The sequence below is a fragment of the Rhipicephalus sanguineus genome, chromosome 5 (assembly GCF_013339695.2).
Source record: "Rhipicephalus sanguineus isolate Rsan-2018 chromosome 5, BIME_Rsan_1.4, whole genome shotgun sequence".
Taxonomy (NCBI): domain Eukaryota; kingdom Metazoa; phylum Arthropoda; class Arachnida; order Ixodida; family Ixodidae; genus Rhipicephalus; species Rhipicephalus sanguineus.
This window is the reverse complement of record NC_051180.1, coordinates 1661563-1683782: the sequence shown is the minus strand read 5'-3', so window position 1 is coordinate 1683782 and position 22220 is coordinate 1661563. Positions and strand designations below refer to the sequence as shown.

The window sequence follows — 22220 nt, the reverse complement described above, 5'->3', positions numbered from 1 at the left end:
TTTAGAAAACAGTAACAACGTTTATAGCAGGTATAGCAGGTATTAGCAGGTTATAGCAGGTTATAGCAGGACAGAGCCTGCCAGCACGACCTCTCTCAACAACGGACCAGCCCGGTCTTAAATAGGGGACCAGTCCATTGTTGACAGGGTGGCTCTTTGGTCCCAGGTGTGGACAGGGAGGCTCTTTGGTCCCAGGTGTCGAGCAGCCTTTCCATCATCCTCAGGAATGCTGCTTTCCGTAGCTGGGTAGCTTGGAAGAACGACTGGCATCAGTCGACGGGGCCGGCTGGGCGAAGACGCCGTTTTCCGAGATTGCAGACAAAGCATGCAGGGGTTGATCCCTGCTTCCAGGTAGCAGGAGCTGGCCCTTTTCTTGGTCGCAGGGCAAACGCTGACCGCGATGCCGTGAACTTCCAACGAAGTGCAGGTGTTTGTTCGCTTCCCCGTTCGGTCAGGTGCTCTGGCACAACAACATCCTGGGCAACAGTCGCTCATGGCACCGCACACTTGCTCCAGTGGTGGAATGACGAATTTCGGTTGGCATGGGTGGCTGGAACACCAACTGTGCGTGACCGGCAGCAAACCAGTCTTCCCCCAATATAAGTGGCACGGCATTGTTATCGAGGGCGGCGGCTTCCACCAAACCGGTGATGGCTCCCACAGAGATCTATAAGCAGATAGCACCAGCAGGAGCCACTGTCGTTCCTCCAACGACAACTAGAGGGGGTCTGGTCCAGGGCAGGAGGAGCAAAGATCTGACAAGGTGACGAGAAACAAGTGTCACCTTGGCACCACTGTCTGGAAATGCGTCCACTTGGCCAATTCCAGCAATTGTGGCGTTTACAAGGGCGCACTGGACCAGCGATCCATCAAGGGTCTCGGAAAGGGTGCTGTGAAGAGCTGGCGAAGGATGCGTTGTAGACTGTGTGGCAGTAGCTCTGGATGGGCACTTTGAAGCTAGATGTCCTTTTTGGCGGCATTGAAAACACACGGCTTCGGCCAAGTTCTGGCCAGAACGGTAGGCAGGAGCGCCATGCCTCGTAGAGATGGTCAGGTACCGAGCCTCTTGTTGCTCTGGTGGTAGGGCTGCGATTCGCTGTGGCTGTTTTGTTTTGTCTGGTACCGCCTGAACATTCGTGCCCTCTTCACTGTGGCGGGGCCCCTGTGGGCTTGGCGTTGCTAGTTTGGTGCTTGAATACCCTGGGCGTGGGAGTCGACGAGACAAGTGGCTCAATGTTTGGTCAAGCTGCGTTACGATGTCCATATGGGCGGCGCGACGGTTTCTGGGCGTTGTGCTGCTATAGTAGTGGCCAGGTTCCCGTCGGCAATGCCCTGAAGGGCGTACTCTATTCGCTGAGTGTCGGTGAGAGTGACTGGGCATCCCGAAATGAGCTTCAACTTCGCCATAGAGTAGTGGACCAGGTTCTCTCCGTGTGCTTGCACGCGAAAGTATTAGCTTGTTGCCACTGCAGCAAGGTTTGCTTGGCGCTGAATTGATCCAAGAAAGCTTGCCTGAAGGCTTCCCAGGTGGGACACTGACGGCCAATGACTGCTTTCCAATCCGCGGCTGCTCCACGGAGCTTTCCAAGAGCGACGGCGAGTACGGTTGAAGGCTCCCACGAAGCTAGGTTTCGAGTTCGTTCCAGCTCTTCAATCCAGTGGGACGCTGAAATGTTGCCGTCTCCACTGAATGTAGGAAGCGATGCGGACAGGTCTGGAAGAGTCGTGACTTGAACTGGGGCTGCAGCGCGTTGTGACACGTGAAGGAGCTGTTGAAGTAAACCCGTCAGCAACTCGGTGCTTTGGGCTGCATCGAAGCTCGATGGAGGGGCGCTGAGGAGTCTGGGGAAGGCAACAAAGGCGTCGTTGAGTGGTTTTGGGCTATATCGACGAGAAGACGATTGATCACTTCTTCCTTCGGCCCCGTAGCGTCCAAGTTTCGGCGAACCAACTCTTCACGGAGGAAGTCTGCTGTAAAGCCGGCGAGGTCCTCAGGCGTAGCCTCGCTCCAGTTCACAAGCGGCATGGCGTTCACAACAAATTAGCACAAGAGTCACGAGAGACGGAAAAGGCGGGCAGGTCAAGCTGTTTCGGCTCTGCAGGCGAGCTACTTCATCGTGCGGGTGGGCGTCAGCACAACGGTCGGCGAAACAAAAGGCAAAGGCACGAAATGACTCGAACGAAGCGGCCGAGAGGCGTATCGGGCGGCGGACGCTACACAAAGGACGGAGCGCTGTGCGGCCAGTCCGGCGGATCACTTCACGAGGCGGGCAAAAGGCGACGTTCCAGGCATGGTTCGGAGTCGACTGCGCCAGTTGTGAGGGCTAGGCGGGCTAGGCATGAAGGCTCAGAGGCGTTGTAAACGAGAAGAACGATCTTTATTCGAACATGAAGAAAACGTGCCGACCGCGCCGGAGGCGGGAGCGAGATTAAGAACGTGTCCCGGCCCTCGCTTGGGCCTGGAGTTGATCTGCCGTAATGGCGCCGCAGGTGGCGCTACTGATTAGATAGGCCGCTACGCTACCGCGCATGCGGGCGCTCACAAAGAAACAACTGTTACAGCCTGAAAACTATAAGACCTGCATTACGATGGCAGTAGCCCATTTCCATCCAGCTGGCGTCAGCGACTCGGGAAGCAAGAGCTCGTTGCTCGGGACTGTATTATGTACGCGTACCGTACCTCGTCACTGCTGGACTGAAAAGTGCACGACTTCCGGCAACGCTAAACATCAAGTGAAGAAAAGGATAGGAAAGGACTAGCGCCGACTGTCGTCCCGTCCTCTTTGTCCGTGTCTCAGCGCTCCCTGAATATGCACCAAGAAAGCAAGTATTTCTGACCATCAACTTCAAGGTACCTCAGTGAATCTAGAGACCCGGTGCAGCAAGCAGTTCTGCTGGTGTTAGCGTAGATTTCGCGAACAAACCTGTCGCTGCACCTGTTCGTGCACAGGAAAACTCTCGACTCTGTTCAATCAAACAATACTTTCTAATTCACTTTTTACCTTCGGCCGAAATATAGCGTTTTGAGGTGGGTAGAATGACTTCAGTAGAAACCCCGTGTGAATAGCTGTGTAGTGCTTTGTACCGAAACAAGGTGATCCTCCATCACATGATGAGCTACCTGCAGTGCTTCTACCGGAACGAAAAATCTGCTTATTGTTCTCAGTTTCGCCAACTCACCTGATTTATTCAGAAAATATGTCTATTAGCCAGTGCCAGAAAAAATCGAAACAGATCGCGTGCCAAGGAACTCCGGCCCGTAAAGCCTGAAGGGGTACCTGCTATCAAACTCTCCTGGTTAATACAATGGCAAGGCGGTAGCAAAGTTAATTGAGCTGGAGAAAAAATCAACATAAAAATCAACATAAAATAGCGATGACGAACATTCTGGTAGGACAACGTGCACCTAATATCTTAACAATTATAAAAACGGTTCGTTTTATCTATTCAGTGCACTATCGCGTATTGGTAAGTGGTAGGGAGCTCTGAAAAAAACAAATCGGAAAAAATGTGCTGTGTTGACTATGATGAGTCGTTCTAAGCGGTATATTTCTATCGGACATAAACAATTTGTCCAATCTCGGAACTCACTGAACTGCGTCTCTCCCCAGCCGGTGGCCATGCAGCGAGCTTTTGAGAAGTCCATACTGTTGTCATCAGGAAGGCAGACAGCCTGCAGATTAGCATTTCTTCCTTCCAGGTCTACCGGTTCCGCCAACCGCACCAATGCGATGTCATTTCGGAACGTCTGAATGTCAAACTTGTTGTGCGTGACCATCTGCGTACGATCATTTCGGCACACGGCAGATTAGTTCAAACGAAAAGTGTCAACAAGCGTACATATTAAATGCGAAGCATTTTTTAGCGAACCAAAGGCACTTTGAGCGTTCCTTTCTTTCTTTCTTTCTTTCTTCTTTCTTCTTTCTTTCTTTCTTTCTTTCTTTCTTTCTTTCTTTCTTTCTTTCTATCTTTCTATCTATCTATCTATCTATCTATCTATCTATCTATCTATCTATCTATCTATCTATCTATCTATCTATGAGGGCGGTCTGATAAGTACTTAGCCTCACCGCGAGAGCGCGACTCTATCGCATGAGACATATAGTGACGTTAAGTACGCTCTCTTGGAGGGACACATGCGAAGGTCCAGTCGAATCGGGCTCGCGGTTTTGTTTTGGCCGCTTGAGGAAGCAGGTGATGTTCGTGTGTCCGTTAAAAATGGAAAAAGAGCAATATTGGTCGGTGATTCCATTCTTGTTTTTAGAAGAGAAATCGCGCAACGAAATGAAAGAGCGACTGGAGGCCGTCTATGGTGAGTCTTCTCCTTCGATGGCAACCGTGAAAAATTGGTTCAACGAGTTTAAACGTGGTCGCACGTCTGTTTTTGATGAGCCTCGCCCAGGCGCCCCGCAAACGGCTACCACGGCCGATAACGTGGCAAAAATCGACGACCTCGTATTGGCAGACCGCCGACTGAAGGTGCGCGAGATAGCTGAGACAGTAGGCATCTCAAAATACCTAGTGGGTCATATCCTGCATGAAATTTTGGGCATGAGAAAGCTGTCTGCGCGATGGGTGCCGCGTTTGCTCCCTCCGGACAACAAGCGCGTCCGTGAGACCACTTCAGAGCAGTGTTTGAAGCTGTTTAAGCGTAATCCGAAGGAGTTCCTGCGTCGTCTTGTGACCGTCGACGAACCATGGATCCACTGGTACACACCAGAGACCAAAGAACAGTCGAAACAGTGGACTGCACCCGGAGAACCTGCTCCGAAGAAGCATAAGACTGTCGCAACGGCCGGAAAGGTGATGGCCACCATTTTCTGAGATTCTCAAGGTGTGATTTTCGTCGACTACCTTGAGAAGGGCAAAACGGTGACAGGACCCTACTACGCTGAATTACTGGGCCGATTCGACACCGAATTGCGAAAAAAACGGCCACATTTGGTGAACAAAAAGGTGCTCTTCCACCATGACAACGCGCCAGCTCACAACTGCGCCGTCACCACGGCCAAGTTGGTCGAACTGGGCTACGAAGTGGTGCCCCATCCAGCGTATTCTCCAGATTTGGCCCCGAGTGATTTCTTCTTGTTTCCCAACTTGAAAAGGTCACTCGCCGGACAAAATTCTGAGTCGAATGAAGAAGTTATCGCCGCCACAGAAGCCTACTTTGCAGCCCAGGAGAAAACGTATTTTTCTGACGGGATCAAGAAGTTGGAGGATCGCTGGGTCAAGTGTATAGAGTTGAAAGGGGACTATGTTGAGAAATAAATCGACGCCATTCCAAAATTTTCGTTTTTCGTTTGAAGGCTAAGTACTTATCGGACCGCCCTCGTATCTATCTATCTATCTATCTATCTATCTATCTATCTATCTATCTATCTATCTATCTATCTATCTATCTATCTATCTATCTATCTATCTATCTATCTATCTATCTATCTATCTATCTATCTATCTATCTATCTATCTATCTATCTAGCCGCCTACGTCTCGGTGCTCTTGTGAGCGCCTCCTTAACTTCGTGTTGACCAAAATTAGCATAGGAGGGTACGAGGGTATGGCGAACAGTCATGACATGAAAAGACACCGTTTCGCCGCAAGGGCGAAGCAATGAATGCGATAACAACAAACTAGAATACCCACAAAGAACGGCAAGCAGCTCTATACTTGCAGCGGGCCCCTCAAGCGCAAAATACGCACGAAAAGAACGCACAGGACGAGTGCGAACTAAAAACTTTCACAGCTCGAGACTTGCAGCTTGCTGCTCAAACACAAGGAGGGGTGCTCGAAAAGGCGCACAGGTATACACAGGACGAGCGCGAATTAACAACTGTCACAGTTGTTACTTCCTTGTGCTTGAGCAGCGCGCTTCAAGTGTCGGCCATGAACAACTCAACGCTGTGAAATATTTCTTTTCTTGAAAACTGCGGCGCGTGGAGTGACCCCTCCGCGTCTCCTTCCACGCGGTGCGTTCGACGCACTGGAATTTGTGGGCGCAGATGGCACGGTGAACTGCCAGGCAGTGAGGCGCAGCAAGACGCGCCTGGAACACTAGAGGAGAATAACTCTCCAGGGACGTTGGCAGGGTTCTTAAACCACAGATCCCCTGTTTATATATTTGTTTATTCATAATATCCACAGCGCCTGGTGGCATTACAGTGGGGGGTGCATGCGTATAATACAAACATGAAGGCAGGGAACAGGAAATGTTTGAGCACGGCATACGGTAGTATGACATTTCAATGTAACAAGCAAGCATACACACTCAAAGCGCCGCAGCGAAGCTGGCGTTATCAGTAATATGCACAACAGCTGATGGCAGGCGATTCCAGTCACGGATGGTTTGGGGAGAAAATGAAGCTCTGAGTAGTTCCGTGCGGCACTTATGTTGGCGCACCTTATTTATGCGCATGGTCTACACGGCTTGATATATAATGAGGTCGCAGAATGTAGTTATCGCGATCTATGGCGGTTCTAGAATTATATATATTGTGGAAAAACTTAAGTCGCAATTTTTTTATTATTTCGCAAAGCAGTTCCCATTCCAATATATGCTTTGAAGCAGTCATGCTGAGCTCTCTGCGGTAGTTATTCAAACCATATCGGGCTCCAAGATTTTGCACTTTCTCAAGTTTGTCCCTGTCTATGTTTGTTAGAGGGCCCCAAACCGTACAACCATATTCCAGGATCGACCGTGCATATGTCTTGTACAACAGGTCACGAGCTTCTTTAGGGAACAGATTGGTGTTCCGTCACAAAAAGCCCAACATTTTGCAGGCTTTCCCCGTGATGCGATCAACATGGTTGTGCCAAGACATGGACCGTGTTAGATAAATATTTGAATTCCTGAACGCTACCCAAACGAGATTGGCTAATGTAATATGTCATTCTCTGTACCGTTTTTCTTCTCGTAAAATGCATGTGAACCGTTTTTTGCGTGTTTATTTGCATGTTCCATTTCTTGCACCACACATAAATTTGATCTAGATCACTTTGCAAATGTTTAGCATAACCTGAACAGGTTATTTTGCGGTACACAACACAATCGTCAGCAAATAATCTCATCGTTGACAAAACATTTGAAGACACATCATTAATAAAAATTAAAAACAACAAGGGACCAAGTACCGACCACTGAGGGACGCCGGAGGTTACTTCAATGACATCCGAGCTCGCTCCATTTATTACTACGTACTGTGATCGCAGTGTGAGGTACTCCTTTATCCTAGCGAATACTTGGAGATTAATGTTGAAACAATGCAGTTTGCAAACTAAAAGATCGTGATCCACAACATCAAAGGCGTTCTTGAAGTCAATAAACACAGAATCTACACAATTTTCTCGGTCTAGCACTTCGCACACATCGTGAACAAATTCAGTTAACTGCGTGACACAAGATACATCCTGTCTAAAGCCATATTGTTTAGGGTTAATCAAGAAATTAGCGTTAATGTGCGTCATAATCCTAGTGTATAAAATCTTTTCGCGCCCACATCCAAGAGCTAGTGTATAAAATGTGTTCGATGGTCTTGCATAATATGCTTGTTAGTGATATGGATCTGTAATTACATACATATTGCGGGGGCCCCAATTTATGAATGGGCACAACACAAGCCTGTTTCCATTCATTTGGAAGGCAGCCTGTTAATAATGATTTAGAATACAGTACTCTTAAATATGGAGCGATAAATTGCGCGCACAACTTCAGGAGGCCGCATGACAGTCCATCAGGGCCGGCTGCTTTGGAAGGCTCCAACCGTCCCAGAAGGGCGGTGATTCCACCTTCATCAATCACTATGTCTTCCATATCTTGTATCTTCACATTGCTATGGTAAGGTGGTAGCTCATACAACACGTTTAAGGAAAAACGGAGGCATGAAGTTATTAGAAAAATTGGCTTTATTAAGGCTATCCTCTATTATTTAGTCGCCTTGCTCAAGCGGTGGTACAGAGACCTTATCTATCCCGTTACGTTTTTCATATTTCCAGAATTCCTTCGAGTTGATTTGCAACCGCGTGTTGAAAGACTCAAAAAACATCTGCTTTGCTGCCGTCGTTTTCTTTTGTAATTCCTTGGTAATAGCACACAGTTTTTCTTTCAATGAGAAGGTTTCTTTTTTCTTTGATCTTTCTTTTTTCTGTTGATCTCTGAGGCCACCTTGCTTTTCCACTAGTGTCCCTTTGATGACGGTAGTTTGTTTGTTTTTTTCTTTACTCTTTGTGTCATTTTTTACTTTTTCTTTCGGCACTTCTCTATATTTATTTTTCTGTGTTTCTAGTTAGTATATCATCGACTAGGGTGCAAAAATGTGCCCGCCCGTTACAAAGGGTATGACCTCACCACCACCACCATCATCATCATCGTCTCCCAGCGTTCCACACTGCCAGTGGGTACAGAAATGGGCCACTTTTTGGTGCGCGTCTCAAGGCCAGTTTTCAAACTGAAGCAAAATTTAGGAGCGTTAAAGGGAAGCTGAAACACTTTTAAAGACGATAGTCTTTCTTCGGGAACTTGAACGCAGAAATTTTGGTCTGTCTTTCTGTTTGTCTGTCTGCCACCCGATTCAGCCACCCGGCCAAAGGTGAACCACTTGCTTACCACCCACCCACATTGAACTGGTACGGCTGTTCATACTTGTGAACGTTGTCGATCAAAAATTAAATATTACGTATATCTGAGGCGCAACATCACTAGGTAAGTATTCGGTGGTGTGTTCCTTTAATAGAAAATGCATAGATACATAATTCTAAAGACCCTAGTTTCTTAAGCTGCGGCTGCGCTGAAAATGCCATTCTATGCGCGCCGACGAACGCTCTCTGCCACGGAGGAAGGAAACCCTCCGCACAAGCTCATGTTTCCCGATGTATTGCCAGATGGCGTCCATATCTCACGCAGCGTAGACGCAGCGCCTCCTCTATCGTCTTTACACGGCATTTGCAGCGGAGCACGCAGATACGCGGCCAATTTTTTTTAATGACTTTGGAATGTGTAATCATAATTTGATCCTTGCTGAATTCGAAAACCAATGTAAGAGTTCACAGAAGTGAACGCAAATGGCATTTCTTGACAAAAGAACAGCGGCTGCAGCCGCGGGGGTCTTGAACTGCTGAGCGAAGGCGGTGACGTCAACTTCGTTGTGCCGCGTCATCGGCGCCATCAGCTCTGTAAAAGCATAGCCTTCGCGATCAGTTCCACCAACGTGCGCAGCCAGAAGTAGTCACGGAGGCCACGGCTCCGCCAAAACCACGGTGGTATAATAAAACAGGTGGCCCATCGAGCGCCGCGAGCGCGTCGCCGTACTGCTCGAGTTGCTCGCGGTCGTCGCTGGGTTCGCGACGAGTTTTTGGGCCGAAAGACGCGCACCGCAAGCTCTCGCTGTGCTGTTAAAACCGGTTTCTCTAGCTAATTTTCTGGCTTTAAACGGTTGTTTGTGCTTTTACTAGCTTGTAGTGGTTGTCTGCCAGCTTCGACCGCTAGAGTAAGAGCGCCAGGCTTTATGAAGCGTAAAATTTTTTAATCGGCGCGGGTAGTTCCGATATGACTGTCACAGGGTGCCGATTGCAAGAGACGCGCGTGTATTTTTTTTTTTTCGAAAGCGTGAAAATTCCCACTGGCGAGTGTAAGAGTAAAAAAAAATCATTTGGTTTTCACGTTATCGTATGTATGTTGGAGGACTGTAGCTGGCGGTCTTTCCGTGGAATTGCATTTCTCCACAACTGCAGTCGCTTTTCGTCTTTCGGCGCGGGAAAAAGACACAGCTTTTCTTTGCACGTTTTGTAGCATTCGTGGCAACAAAAAAATCACAGCATATCCACGGAGTGAATGATGATGAGTGGGCGAAGCTGCGTAGGTTCATCGGTAAACCGTGAATCTTCCAGTGAATTCTGCCCAGTACATCATCACCGACGTGAGATCGGGCGCTTTTATACTAAAGGTTCGATGAGAGTTATGACGACTTGCAGCTCACTTTAATTTTACATGTACGCTGTGAATTTTCATTGTTTAATCACGCACAGGAGAAATCGCACACGCGCACTACCTTGGAGGTCAAAATCCAGTGCCTATATATACGGGGTGGTCACTGAACGGTTGTGCAGCGCGAGTGGACGGTTTTTTCAATCAAGACGCTGCCGCGACGCTGCCTCGAGACGCTGCCTGCGTCTGCGCCGCTGCGCCGCGAGGCAAGATAGAGGGGGGGGGGGACTTTAGGAGAGGAGAAACATCTGGCGTCTTTCGTTAAGCAGCTGGCGTCTTTTCGTTTTGCTTTAGAAACATCTGGCGTCTTTTCGTTTTGCTTTTAGAAAACATCTGGCGTCTTTCGTTGGTTTATTTCATCAATCAACGGCGTTTTGAACAAAATTTTTATTGTTTAATCACGCACAGGAGAAATCTCACCAGGCACTACCTTGGAGGTAAACAATGGCTGCTAATGGGAATTAGAGACAGAAGAAGTCGGCTATTAGCTAACACTTACACTTCTACTTCTACTAACGTTTCCTACTGGAACATGCGAATGGCTGCTAATGGGGAATGAGAGACAGAAGAATTCGGCTTTTAGTTAACGCGCACGCTGCGAATTTTTTATTGTTCAACAACTCACAGGAGAAATCTCCCACCGGCACCACATTGGAGGTCAAGATCTCGTACTAGCGTTAAGACTGGTTACGCACTACGACGGGGACGAACGGGTGCCGCTTTAAGGAGCTTCGCCCTTAAAATTACTTGGTGAGGGAACCCTGCCAGAGCGGACGAATTTGGATGATGAGGGGTTGATGAGTGTTATAAACTCTGGGACATGGTGCTTTCGAGTGCCAAGCTCCCCTTCCTTTCTGACAACGGTAGGCGGCATTCGAACCCGCCTACCCACGATCCGAAGGCGAGCGTCGTAGCCACTCGGCTATCCAGGCACGTTAGCAGAGCATACCATAACCTTGTACAGAATAGTATAGCAAGAGGGTGGAAAAGGGAAGTGAGGGTGATGAGAAGCGGAAATAGTGAAGCATAACATATAAAGAATGAGAATGAAAGGTAGGAAGGGAAAGAAAACGATGTGTGTGTGTGTGTGTGTGTGTGTGTGTGTGTGTGTGTGTGTGTGTGTGTGTGTGTGTGTGTGTGTTTGTGTGTGTTTGTGCGCGAAAACAAGACAATTCGCCAGAACGAGAGAGACAGGACGGGCGCTACATTCATCTAACTTTGTTTGCGGCGTCGCCATCAAATATATGCAGAAAACACACATCCGCAGAAAATGAAATACATTGTCGCTAACATGTTTTCACTTCAGTAAAAATTATCAGGATATTCAGTTTCTGCCTTCCAAAGCTTCACCGATATATATATATATATATATATATATATATATATATATATATATATATATATATATATATATATATATATATATATGTTAGAGAGAGGGAGATACAGAAAGCAATAGAAATAAACACACACAAGAAAGACAGAAAAAACACAGAGAGAGAAGAAGAAAGAAAGAGATGAATAAAGAAAGAAAACCAAACAGAAGCAAGGAAGGCTGCCAAGCTCCGTTGTTCTTTCATGCTTGGCACCACTAGTGCGAAGCTGCCTAAATTTTTTTGTGATAGGGTAGTGAAGACCTTGCCGAAACTTAGGAGCAAAATGTAATGCCTCACGAATGGGGTGACAGCTTCACTGTCCGACAGTTCTCACGGCGTGGTACTGGCTGGCATTTTTTTCCATCCAGTTCCATCGCAGTACTTTCATCCACTATAGTCAAAGACACCGTTACGGACCTACAACATATCCCTCTCGTAGTCAGTCGGAAAGTCAAGCTCCAATCAGAGGAGAGCACAATTACCTACCTAGTGTCAATGGGGATATGCTCTGGTTGAGAATACAACCCTTGAATTTTCTGTGTTTATTACACATTCTGGTTACCTTCGAGAACTAGCGCCTTCAGAAATGTGATGCAATACTGTCACTGTAATTATTATTAGATCGTCATACGTTGTTGTGATTTGTTTTCAAAGCGAATAAGCCGTTTGATTTAGCCTGTTAAACATACTGGAAGAAATGACTCACCATGTCCCCTTTGGAGTGGACCTCGCCTGGCTCCATGACACTTTTGTTGTAGTCTCCGAGGCGGAAGATGTACCTCGATATGTTCCTTCGACTACATGGACCAGAAAAACGACGTCCCGGCCTTATGGTCTGAATTGCGAACAATAAATTAAAATATATGCCTCAATTGTAATTTGTGGGCTACAACGACATCGGCGGTTATACGCTCAATTCACTATTTCAGCAGTGCACGGTAAATAGTCTGGTACTTCGTATACGTGTGGGAGCTTTCCGCAATTAAACCTGAACCTAGTAAAGCAGTTAAGCTTTATCGATTATTTGAAATTTCGTCATGTCATCTGAACCCTGTCGGATACTAAGTAGGTTCCCGTTCCGTTTAATCAACTGCCAATAATTCGCTACATTATAGCACAGAGTGGCTTATGTTAAGCAGCAAATATATGCTGAAACACCAAGTTGAAAAAAAAAACCTGGCTGATCCCTCCGTCATAGGAATCAGTATAACACGAAAGTGAAACGTGTCTTCATAGAGGTAGTTGAGCGTTTATTGTGCATTGGTATATAAGGGTTTGGTACAATATATATTGGTGTTTGGCAGCTATAGCACCGTCAAACGCAAACAAGGACGCAAGAAACGAACGCACATGTATACTCAGGACGAGCGCGAACTAACGACTATCATAGTTGTTACTTTTTTGTGTTTTAGTAGCGTGTTCCTTTCGCAAACGCGGCCGCTGTAGCGAGCAAAGTGACCTTCGTGCGCTCTGTAACTTCAACGCAACATTTGCAGTGAGCGCACAAGATGTACAAACCATCGCCATCACGAGATAAGCGCGCGCACGGGCAACAACGCCTTGTAGGGCGCGCGCATCGCAACGAGCGGGGCTGCGACTGGTAAAGCGCGTCCTTCGCGCCATCTCCCTAATGATAACGAGAGCACGCTGAAGTGCCACCGAGCTCTGAATACCACTAGCGGTAAATAGTGTATATCGATAGCTCGCCGTTAGTGTGTCGAAGAACGTACGCCGAGTCATTTAGCGCTGCGCGCTGTGGAGCGCGGGGTCTAGTGTTCGATTCCAAGCGACGGAACTTCTAGTTTTTTCTTTGTCATCTCTTAGTGTACATTTTACAACGTCATATCCATGACGGAAATACGTCAGTGAAGTCTTCGTGGACCCCGGCATAAAACACTTTCATGTTAAAAATTTTGGTCGGTGCATGCTTCTGTTCCCGCAATTATTTCTTCCCTCTCGACTTCACGCAATATACATGAAGCAAATTGTTTTCTTCTGAACATGTTTCGATCTGGCGTACGTGATGTTAAGCCTGTATGCGAGTTGAAAGGGACACTGAAACGGTTTTGACGATTTTGTACACATGCACTCAACCGATTAAAGCAAGTAATATGGCTCATTTGCAGACCGATTGACGCTCTCTGCGTCAAGTATGTAATTTATCACAAGACTATAAACATGCGAATCGCTACAGATCTCAGCGGTGCAACCAAACGAGTTTACAACTTACCGCTTCCGTCCTACGTAGCATTGTTCTATTACACGTAGCACCGGCGACTGATCTGATTTGATATGTCCATTCTACGTCATTATACCTCCGGTGGGCAGTGAGCAGCGTCTGCCTGTGTTACAACGTGCTCCGTGTTCACGTGCGCTGCGCGAGTGTTTATGTCGATGTTTCTTTTCTAGGATACCATGAATTGCCATAGCTGCGTTGTGTGCTGCCACTCTAGCGATTGGTGACTTGCAAACCAGCGACATCGTGTAACACATGTAAGGAAACTGGTAAACATGTAAGGCTCCGCCTTTTGGCATCTCAGGCCTTTTTCACGCAGCTGTCGAGCCTGGATGCACGACGCCGCTTCTCCGGTAGCTGAGAGCAAGAACCGGATCACATTTCTACGCGGTGCTAAACACATATCAATGCTTAGCTTTTAAATAGCCTACACGGAGCCGTCTCGACCCGCTATGGTCTTTTGCGGACATCACCTGCAACTTCAGTGTACCCATTTCAGCTGCGGAAGCAAAGTTCCTAGTGCTAGACCACTTGAGCACCACGTGCCGCGGTCACCTACAAGTGTACACAGACAGATCAGTGTGCACGCAGGCGGATAGCTGTGGAGTGGCATTCTGCATACCCACCCTTGGCGTGGATCGTCTCGCCTGGATCGTGCCGTTTCGTCCACAACACTAGACATTGCCGCAGTCACCGCGGCTTTGCGAAAGTTGCGATCCTGTTCTGCCCTAGACGTAGTAGTGCTGACGGGCTCAAAGTCACCGTTACGACTGCATCGCGGCATACCTCAGGAAAAGTTTACAAGGCAATCTCTGACACTCATTAAACACCTGATCGGCAAGAGCTTTAATGTAAAGTTTCTGTGGATACTATCCCACGTTGGAATTCAAGGCAATGAAACAGCTTCTGCTCGTGCATACAAAGCGCGGACACGTGTCCCAAAAGTAAGAGCTCCCAAGATTTATCAGAACTACAAAGATGTAATCCGAAGTCACTTCAGGGCAATCCATAAGATTCTTCATCAAGCATGGGTGATCCACGGACTTGCTCGTGAAGAAGCGACGCTGTTGTACCGCATCAGAACCGACTCCGCCTACACCTCGGATTGGTCATTCAAGAGTGGGCGATGCGCCTGCCCGCTGTGTGCCTCATGCAGTGTTGGGACTCTGGTCCGGCGGGTCTTGACTTTGGTAGCTGGCCCCCATCGTCGTACCCATCGTCCAACTTTTGCAAAGAGGAGAGGCGTTCGTACGAGATGACAGAGATTTCCTTACTTAGTGGTATATAAGAGAATGAATAAAGGAACGAAGGAAAATTTTCACAAAAGTCCTCGGTTTTTTAAAGCCCTGCGTCTGCAAACACTGGGATACTCGAGGAGAGATGACAGCCGCTCCCGCCAATCCGGTGTCTCGCCGTCTCGGGGCCCCACCTGAGAGAGAGGGTAAAGGAACCACACAATACATCTGGGGAGTGCCTAGTCGAGGACGATGTGCAATCGGATCACGAGCGCACCGCACAATGTCAGCGCTCGGCTCCCACACTCGGAGAGACCTGATCCCGGGAACTCCCGGCGAGGAAGGAGAGTCCGAGAAAGAGAAGGTGGCGAATTCGGAGGACAGGGAGACAATCCACTCCCGCACGTGCAAACTTTCATGTCTACGTTCAAGCAAAAGAATGCAGTGGACGACCTCCACGAAAGTTGTAGATTCATACCTTATTCGGGACACATTTTCTAGGACGCTGGTGGGGGCTTCGCGGCTCCCTAAAATGGCCTGCCAGGAGTCCTGACGCCCTGCGACTGCACGCTCTGGAAGTCTGCTAAAGAGCCAATTTCTCCCAGAACACTAAATATTGTTGTGCGTTTCCAAAAGGCAAATTTCTTGAAACGCACTGCAGGAATATCTGCAGAAGTATGTCGGAGTCTTCTATAACACTTAACCAGTGAAATTGGTTAAATAGAAGTTATGAACAAGTCTTAAAGCAGCACTCACAGTAAACTTTTAGATGCGAAGTATCTCTTTCTCGGGGGTATCTAAGGCGGCGTGGTCATCCGCACGCAGCGTTGTGGTCCGCACTCACACTACGCATGCGCTACTCTCCTCCTTCCCTCTCTCCAACAGCTACGCGTTACTCTCTCCACTTCTCTACCAGCACCTCCTTGCGCTTCTCCTGCGTTCTCGCTTCTGCTCTAACAGTGCATACGCTACTCTCCTCCTCTAGTCTCCTCTCCTTCAAATGGCAGAGCGCTGCGCGCGTTCAGTCCAGCGCTTGCCTCGGTTGGCTTCTCTGAAATGCGGGCTCTACATGCCGAAATTCTCTCCTGCGCAGCGCCGCGATGAGGGCCATCGCATTCGTGTCCCCTCCCCCTCTCTCTCTCTCTCTCCTCTCCTACGCTGCCTCTCTCTCGCGCGCCTGTCGACGTTCCCCGCACGCCCTGTGAGAATTAACGGTCAGGCAAGAGCGAAGACACGACGCGCGTAGTGTTCCTCTTCGCGTTTCACGACGCGAGGTCGGTAGCATGCCCAGCGAACGCCAACGCAACGCGATCGTGCAAGTGCTCCGGCTTCGCATCGCCTCATGGTCCCCTTTAGCGGGAGATGGTGTAATTTTTTAGATACGAAGTATCTTAAGGCCAAGCTCAATCCGGTGGTGGTGGTGTGCGGCGTGACCACCCTTACTGCGCATGCGCATACCCTCTCCACACACCTCCTCACCACTCACCCTCTCCCCTTCCCCTCTCCTCTTTCCCTCTCCCCTCCCCCTCTCCACTTTCCCTCTCTCCTTCCCCTCTCCACATTCCCTCCTCACTTTCCCTCTCCACTTTCCCTCTTTCCACTTTCCCTCTCCCTCTCCCTCCCCTCCCCCTTTCCACTCTTCCTCTGAAACGCGGGCTAGACATGCCGAAATTCTCTCCTGCGCAACGCCGCGATGAGCTCGAGCGCATGCGCGTCCCCTCCCCTTCTCTCTCCTCTCCTACGCTGCTTCCTTCTCGCCCGCCTGTCGACCGCGTTCCCCGCTCGCCCTGTGAGAATTAACGGCCAGGCTAGATGGAAGATACGACGCGCGTAGCGTCCCTCTTCGCGTTCCACGACGCGAGGTCGGTAGCATGCCCAACGAACGCCAACGGAACGCGATCGTGCAAGTGCTCCGGCTTCGCATCGCCTCATTGTCCCCTTTAGCGGGAGATGGTGTAATTTTTTGTTTGTGACTTGTATTCTTTCATTAGCTTTGCGTCTTTTAATCCTGAAATTGAATTGCAAATGTCCTAACCTATGGTACACTGTAAACGAAAATTAGCCGAGATGGGGGCTTTTCCAGCATATGAGCCCCTAAAACCCCCATGCCCCAATCATTTACTCCGTGGCAGCGGCGTGAAGTCGGCACATGTCGTCGTAAAACGCCCCTTGCTTAATGAGGGAGTTTATGAACGACATGACCCTGTTAAACTCCCCACGGAGTTTTAGATCACGTGGTTAGAAACTCCCTATGGGAGGTTTAAAAAGTATTTTTGGTCGTGACGTGCGTGTCACGTTATTAGAAACACCCTATGGGAGTTTTAGAAACCATTTTTGGTCGTGATGTGCGTGCGTGTGTGAATGTGCGTGTGTGTACGGGCATCTGTTTGCGGCGACGATTTGCAGCGAGGATTTGCAACGGCCAGTTGGTTTGTGTAGACGTGCAGGACTATTTTCTCCACTAAACCGTTCTGGTCAAAGACAAGTTCAACTCGCGCCAGCGTCCGACCGCGAACACATCGAGCTGGCTGTCCCGTGTTTATTCTCCCGTCAAGCGGCAGTGCCCATGCACACGAGTGCAAGCCCCCGACACGCCACGGATACCTCGCTTCAACGTGCCGAGTTACGAAGAACTGCGAAGAATAATTTAATCGGTAACAAAAGTAAGCTGTTGCGATCGTCAGCGGGTTGTTTCTGAAGTTTCACGGGCTAAAACTTCGAAGCAGTAAAAAGTAGGCTTCGCTACGTCGTCGGCATCAAGCTGGCCGGCGGCCGGTGTGAGAGCTGCGCCGGCGAAGCGCTCGCCCCGACCACCGGCAACGCTTGCTTCTCGGAGTGTCACCGAACCGATGTTTCACCGGCTGCAACTTCTAAGCGGTAAGAAGGCTTCGCTACGTCGTCGGTACCAAGCCGGCGGCGCGTAGCGAACTCGCACAGCCACACCGGTCGCCATGGCGAGTTCTATATACGAGCTCGCACCGGCCACCGGTGAAGCAAAGAATATGTTTGACAGAAAATAAAAGCTGCTGGAATGAGTAAGTTTAAATTGTCTCTTTGTGCCATGCAACCACCGTTGTCAAACGTATAGCGAGAAGGCGAGCGCCGATACGAGATAGATTGAACCAACATGCGGCCGCCGCTGCACTGCGAGCAACAGGAACCGCGACTACGAGCCGTCTCGTTCGTTGTAAGTGCATCGCTCCGTAGCTTAACGCGGATAGCGGACACCTGTTTTTTATTGTGTGTGTAAAATAACGGCGACGAAAACTGCACAGCAGCAAGCATTTTGTGATCGCGAGCTGCCGTTCGTCGTATAGCCGTGCCGTACTCCTGCGAGAGGCCTAGCGACGCCGTCGGCAACAACGCGGTATACCGGCGGGGCGGCGCGATTCTTCGCCGGTGTTGCTGAATGTGTGCTGCTGAAGCGTTCGTGCACGGCCGCTCGTGGTTCGTGTACGATTAGGTGCATTTTACAGACTCACGCACTGTACTGCTTAGGCGGATACATCCCATGCGACAGAGTGCCAGCTGATAATCAAAATTCGCTAATTAAAAAGGCGTTGAATGTTAGGCGGGTTTATAGTAAAAGACGGGTGTACCTCAGTAGTATCTATAAGCCCACCACAAATATACACGTACGCCATGAATGTTTGGTGCATAATTACGCGGAAAAGGAGTGTCCCCTCCGAGCTACATTGGAGGTTGTGGTAGCCTCGATGCTCACCGGAGCCGAAGACTACCGCGGGTTCAGGCTTAGCGAGCCACAGGGCCGCGTCTACCGTCCCGTCGCCTGCTTACGTTTAGCGCACCGCTCCGCACGCGCTCAGCTAGCAAAGGCGTTGAGCGCCGCGCAGCATAAACACAGTGTTCGAGCTAACATACACACACAAACACTTTATTTGCCTTCTGCGGCACCCCAACACACACACTGTACACGTCCGCTCCCGGGGCACGGGGAAGCAAAGGGCCTCCCGCGCGGACGATACACCAAGGGGTTCCGCGAAGCACGTCGCAGCTCGCAATGGCGAGCTTTGACACGCCGCTCGGGAAAAGGTCCCTCGCGGCTATGCTGCGCACTCTCGCGATGGCCACTGGGGCTGGTCGCGAGGGTTAGGGCAATCTCCGTACGCGTGGGCCTCCGGCAAGTGCGACTCGGCGTGGTACGACCGCGCACGAGCACTAGGCACCGCTCTTTGGCTTCACGTACGAACCGGAGCTAACACTGAGGTAAACACGCCTGCAAGGATGCCGAGGCACCCAGGCAGGCTACAGTCCAGCGATTCCCAAAGGGGACGTTGGACCGGAAAGAAATACGTGCTTACCCAGCGGCGTCCGAGGAGAGAGAGAGTTCGTCCCGGCCTGCCCGCGCGTCAGTCGCCGAATTTCGCGGCTCTCCGACCGCGCGCAGCGCCACCACGAGTGTCGGCGCGTAGCGCAAGATGGCGCCACTTGCCGTCACGGGAGAACGGGAGAGGGAAAGGATTCGAAATGCCCGCGCAGTGGCTTCGGGCGCGCCTCGGATCCCCACACCCTCCTCTCCTTAAATCACCCTATACCGGTCTGCAAAGGCAGCCGGTCGTCGCCCATGCATGCAAAGGCGTTATGCAATGAGCAACAGCTAACCTCAGCCCAGGCCCACAACTGCTGCTAATTACTCTACAAATAAAAAAGGAAAAAAAATAATAACACAATACACTTGAAATACACTATACTATACAGTATGGTGCTACGGAAGGGGGTAAAAGAAATTAAGGCGAGTGTTCGTGATGCCTACGCGGGAGAGCGTCCACGGCGCGAAGGGGAGGCGGCGCGTAATGTTGTTGGCCAGCGTGCGAGGCAAGAGGCCTGTTTGATGTCCGCATGCCCGGAACGGGCTCACCTTCGGCTCGTCGATCTAGTCGACGACAGACCCGCAAGTCCGACGAACGCCACTTCGGTGGTGATTCGGAGGTCCCGAATTCCAGGCTGGATGACCAAAAATCTCGTTGGGACAGCCGGTCCTTCTGCCGTAATCCTGACGCCAAACCAAATTGGCTGCAAGGCGTCCCGGCGTCGGCAGAGGGCCGGGCGCAGCTGCCATGTCAGCTAGCCCCGCGCAGCAGCCGTGAGGCAAACGGCAGCAAGGCTTCTCGGCGACGGCCGAGAGCAGGACACAGCCGGGCTGTCCGTCTGACGTCAGCGGGTTCCCGAACACCTCCAGGGTCCACGGCGATAGGGTGAAGGTGGTTTCCTATGGTGTCGTCACCACGCCGCACACTTCCAGGGCACGCACAGGTGCACCACGCACGTACACACACACGCACGCACACACAGCACCGAAGACGGGCTTCTCCCAATGCGCCACGCGATGGAAGGCGCGTAGCGTACCTTCGTACCTCTCTCCCCCGCATAAGCACCAGTATTCACGACCCCTTCCGCAGGCAAAAGGAAAAAAAACACGGCGAAAAAGTAAACAAAACAACATGACACACAATATGCTGAAAAAAAAATACGAAAGAAACACATCAAGTAAACATGAACACTCACACAAACAAAAATAGCAGCAAACTGGGCGGGGCCCACTTCTCTGCGAGCACAGGCCGTAAAGAAGTTAGGCAACTGAGGCTAGACAGTAAAGGTGAGGGCCTTCGGTTGCGGAAATAAGTCCGCCGTCCGGCGCGGAATCACTAAGGTGACCCGCTTCCTCAGATTATACCGGTGCGTGGTCCGAATGCGGTCCACCGACCCGGGTGTGCCCCGTTGCTTGCGCGCAGTGCCACTGGGCGCTGGCGGGAGCTCGTCAGACCTCGACGCAAAGGCTTTCAGGTCTGCGATGTGGGCACGGCTGAGTTTTCCCGAAAGGGGATCTTTCAGCAAGTACGCGAGCGGAGTCCAAGCTTTCTCCACTCGGTACGGACCAAGCCACTTAGGAGCGAGCGAGGCTGAGAACCCCTTGCTCGCGTCGCTAAGAGCGTGGTTGCGCTTCAGGACAAGATCACCTACCTTAAATGAAAGGTGGCGATGTTTCCGGTCATACTGGGCCTTCTGCGCCGCCCTGGCCGATGCCAAACTCTGCCTTGCTCTCCTGAGAGCTCGACAAAGCCTGTCCCGAAGCTTTGATGCGTAAGCAGAACAGTCCGCTGGTGCTTCCTCGTCTCCGAGCTGGCATTGCATGACACTGGTCACCGGATTTGCCAACTCCCTTCCGAAGTTGAGGAAGCAGGAGAGAAACCAGTGGAGCGACTCTCGGAGGTTCGGATTGCGAACGCGAGATCACTCAAATGGTCTGCCCAGTCTTTTTGACTTTCGGCAAAGGCCGCCAACATCGGTTTGAGCGTACGATTGGTTCGCTCCGTCAAATTGGACTGGGGATGGTAGGGTGAAGTGGTGCAGTGATTAATTCCTAGGGAACGGCACGTATCACCAAACACCCGAGCGGTGAAATACGAAGCGTTGTCAGTGGTGAGCCTTTCCGGAAAGCCGAACCGGCAAAACACTTCCTGTAGCTTATCGAGCACCGCCCGCGCTGTCACCTTCCGAAGAGGGCACAACTCCACCCACTTCGAAAAATGATCCACGACTACCATCAGATGTACGAAACCCTGCTTGCTTCTGGGGAACGGCCCCATTAGGTCGCAGGTGGCTACTTGCCACGGACGCTCACTGACAATCGGTTTCATCAGGCCGGGCGGCTTGCCACCCCTTGATTTCACCGCTTGACAGACATGGCAGGAACGGCAATAGCGGAAAATGTCACGCTTCATTCCAAGCCAGGTCACAGTCTTGCTCAGTTTTGCAAAAACTTTGGAGCCACTCAGGTGACCGGCCATGGGTTCGTCGTGAGAGGATCGCAACAGTGCGGCTCTCAGACTTTTGGGCATAACCACCTTAAACGGGTCCACGGACTCCTCATCGGTGGCTATGTATTTCAGCAGGAGCCCGTCATGGTCCAGCAAGTATGTATCCGCGGGGGACCCAGCGACACACGCCGGTTCCCGTCCCCCTGCGCCCGCCGCACTACCAGCAGCGTCACGGCGCTCCGTCTCCCTGAGACCGTCGCTCAACTCGCGACAAAACGGATCATCTCGCTGGGCCTTCAGTAGCTCTTGCCTGCTGAAAGCGATTCCCATTCTCCCAAAGGGGAGCCTGGTATCGTTTTTTCTCAGGACTGCAGCCATCGCTGCCGCTTGCGTCTGCGTCATGTGTTCGCTTACGTGTTGCTCACCCTCTCGCCCGCGTCGCGGCGCGCTGCTTGCCTGGCTCGCGGAAAGGGTTCGCTCGTCGGCGCACTCACCCTTCTCTCCGCTCGGCGGCTCGGCCGCCGTTTCGCCCCCGACGCTTGCTTGCGCAAAGGCACCGCTTGCGGCTGTCGCACCGGGATCCAGGCTCCCGGTAGACACTGGGGCACGGGATAGCGC

General features: G+C 50.5%; 1 protein-coding gene across 1 annotated transcript in view; it reads right to left on the bottom strand.

The window, feature by feature from the left end:
- The window catches only part of LOC119393119 (anionic trypsin-2-like), a 140638-nt gene that overhangs the window by 79752 nt on the left and 38666 nt on the right, over positions 1-22220 (bottom strand). The window contains exons 3-4 of the mRNA XM_037659944.2: positions 12059-12149; positions 3592-3778 (exon numbers count right to left, since the gene is read on the bottom strand). Coding sequence (XP_037515872.1) covers positions 3592-3778; positions 12059-12149 — 278 coding nt within the window. The remainder of the gene's footprint in view (positions 1-3591; positions 3779-12058; positions 12150-22220) is intronic.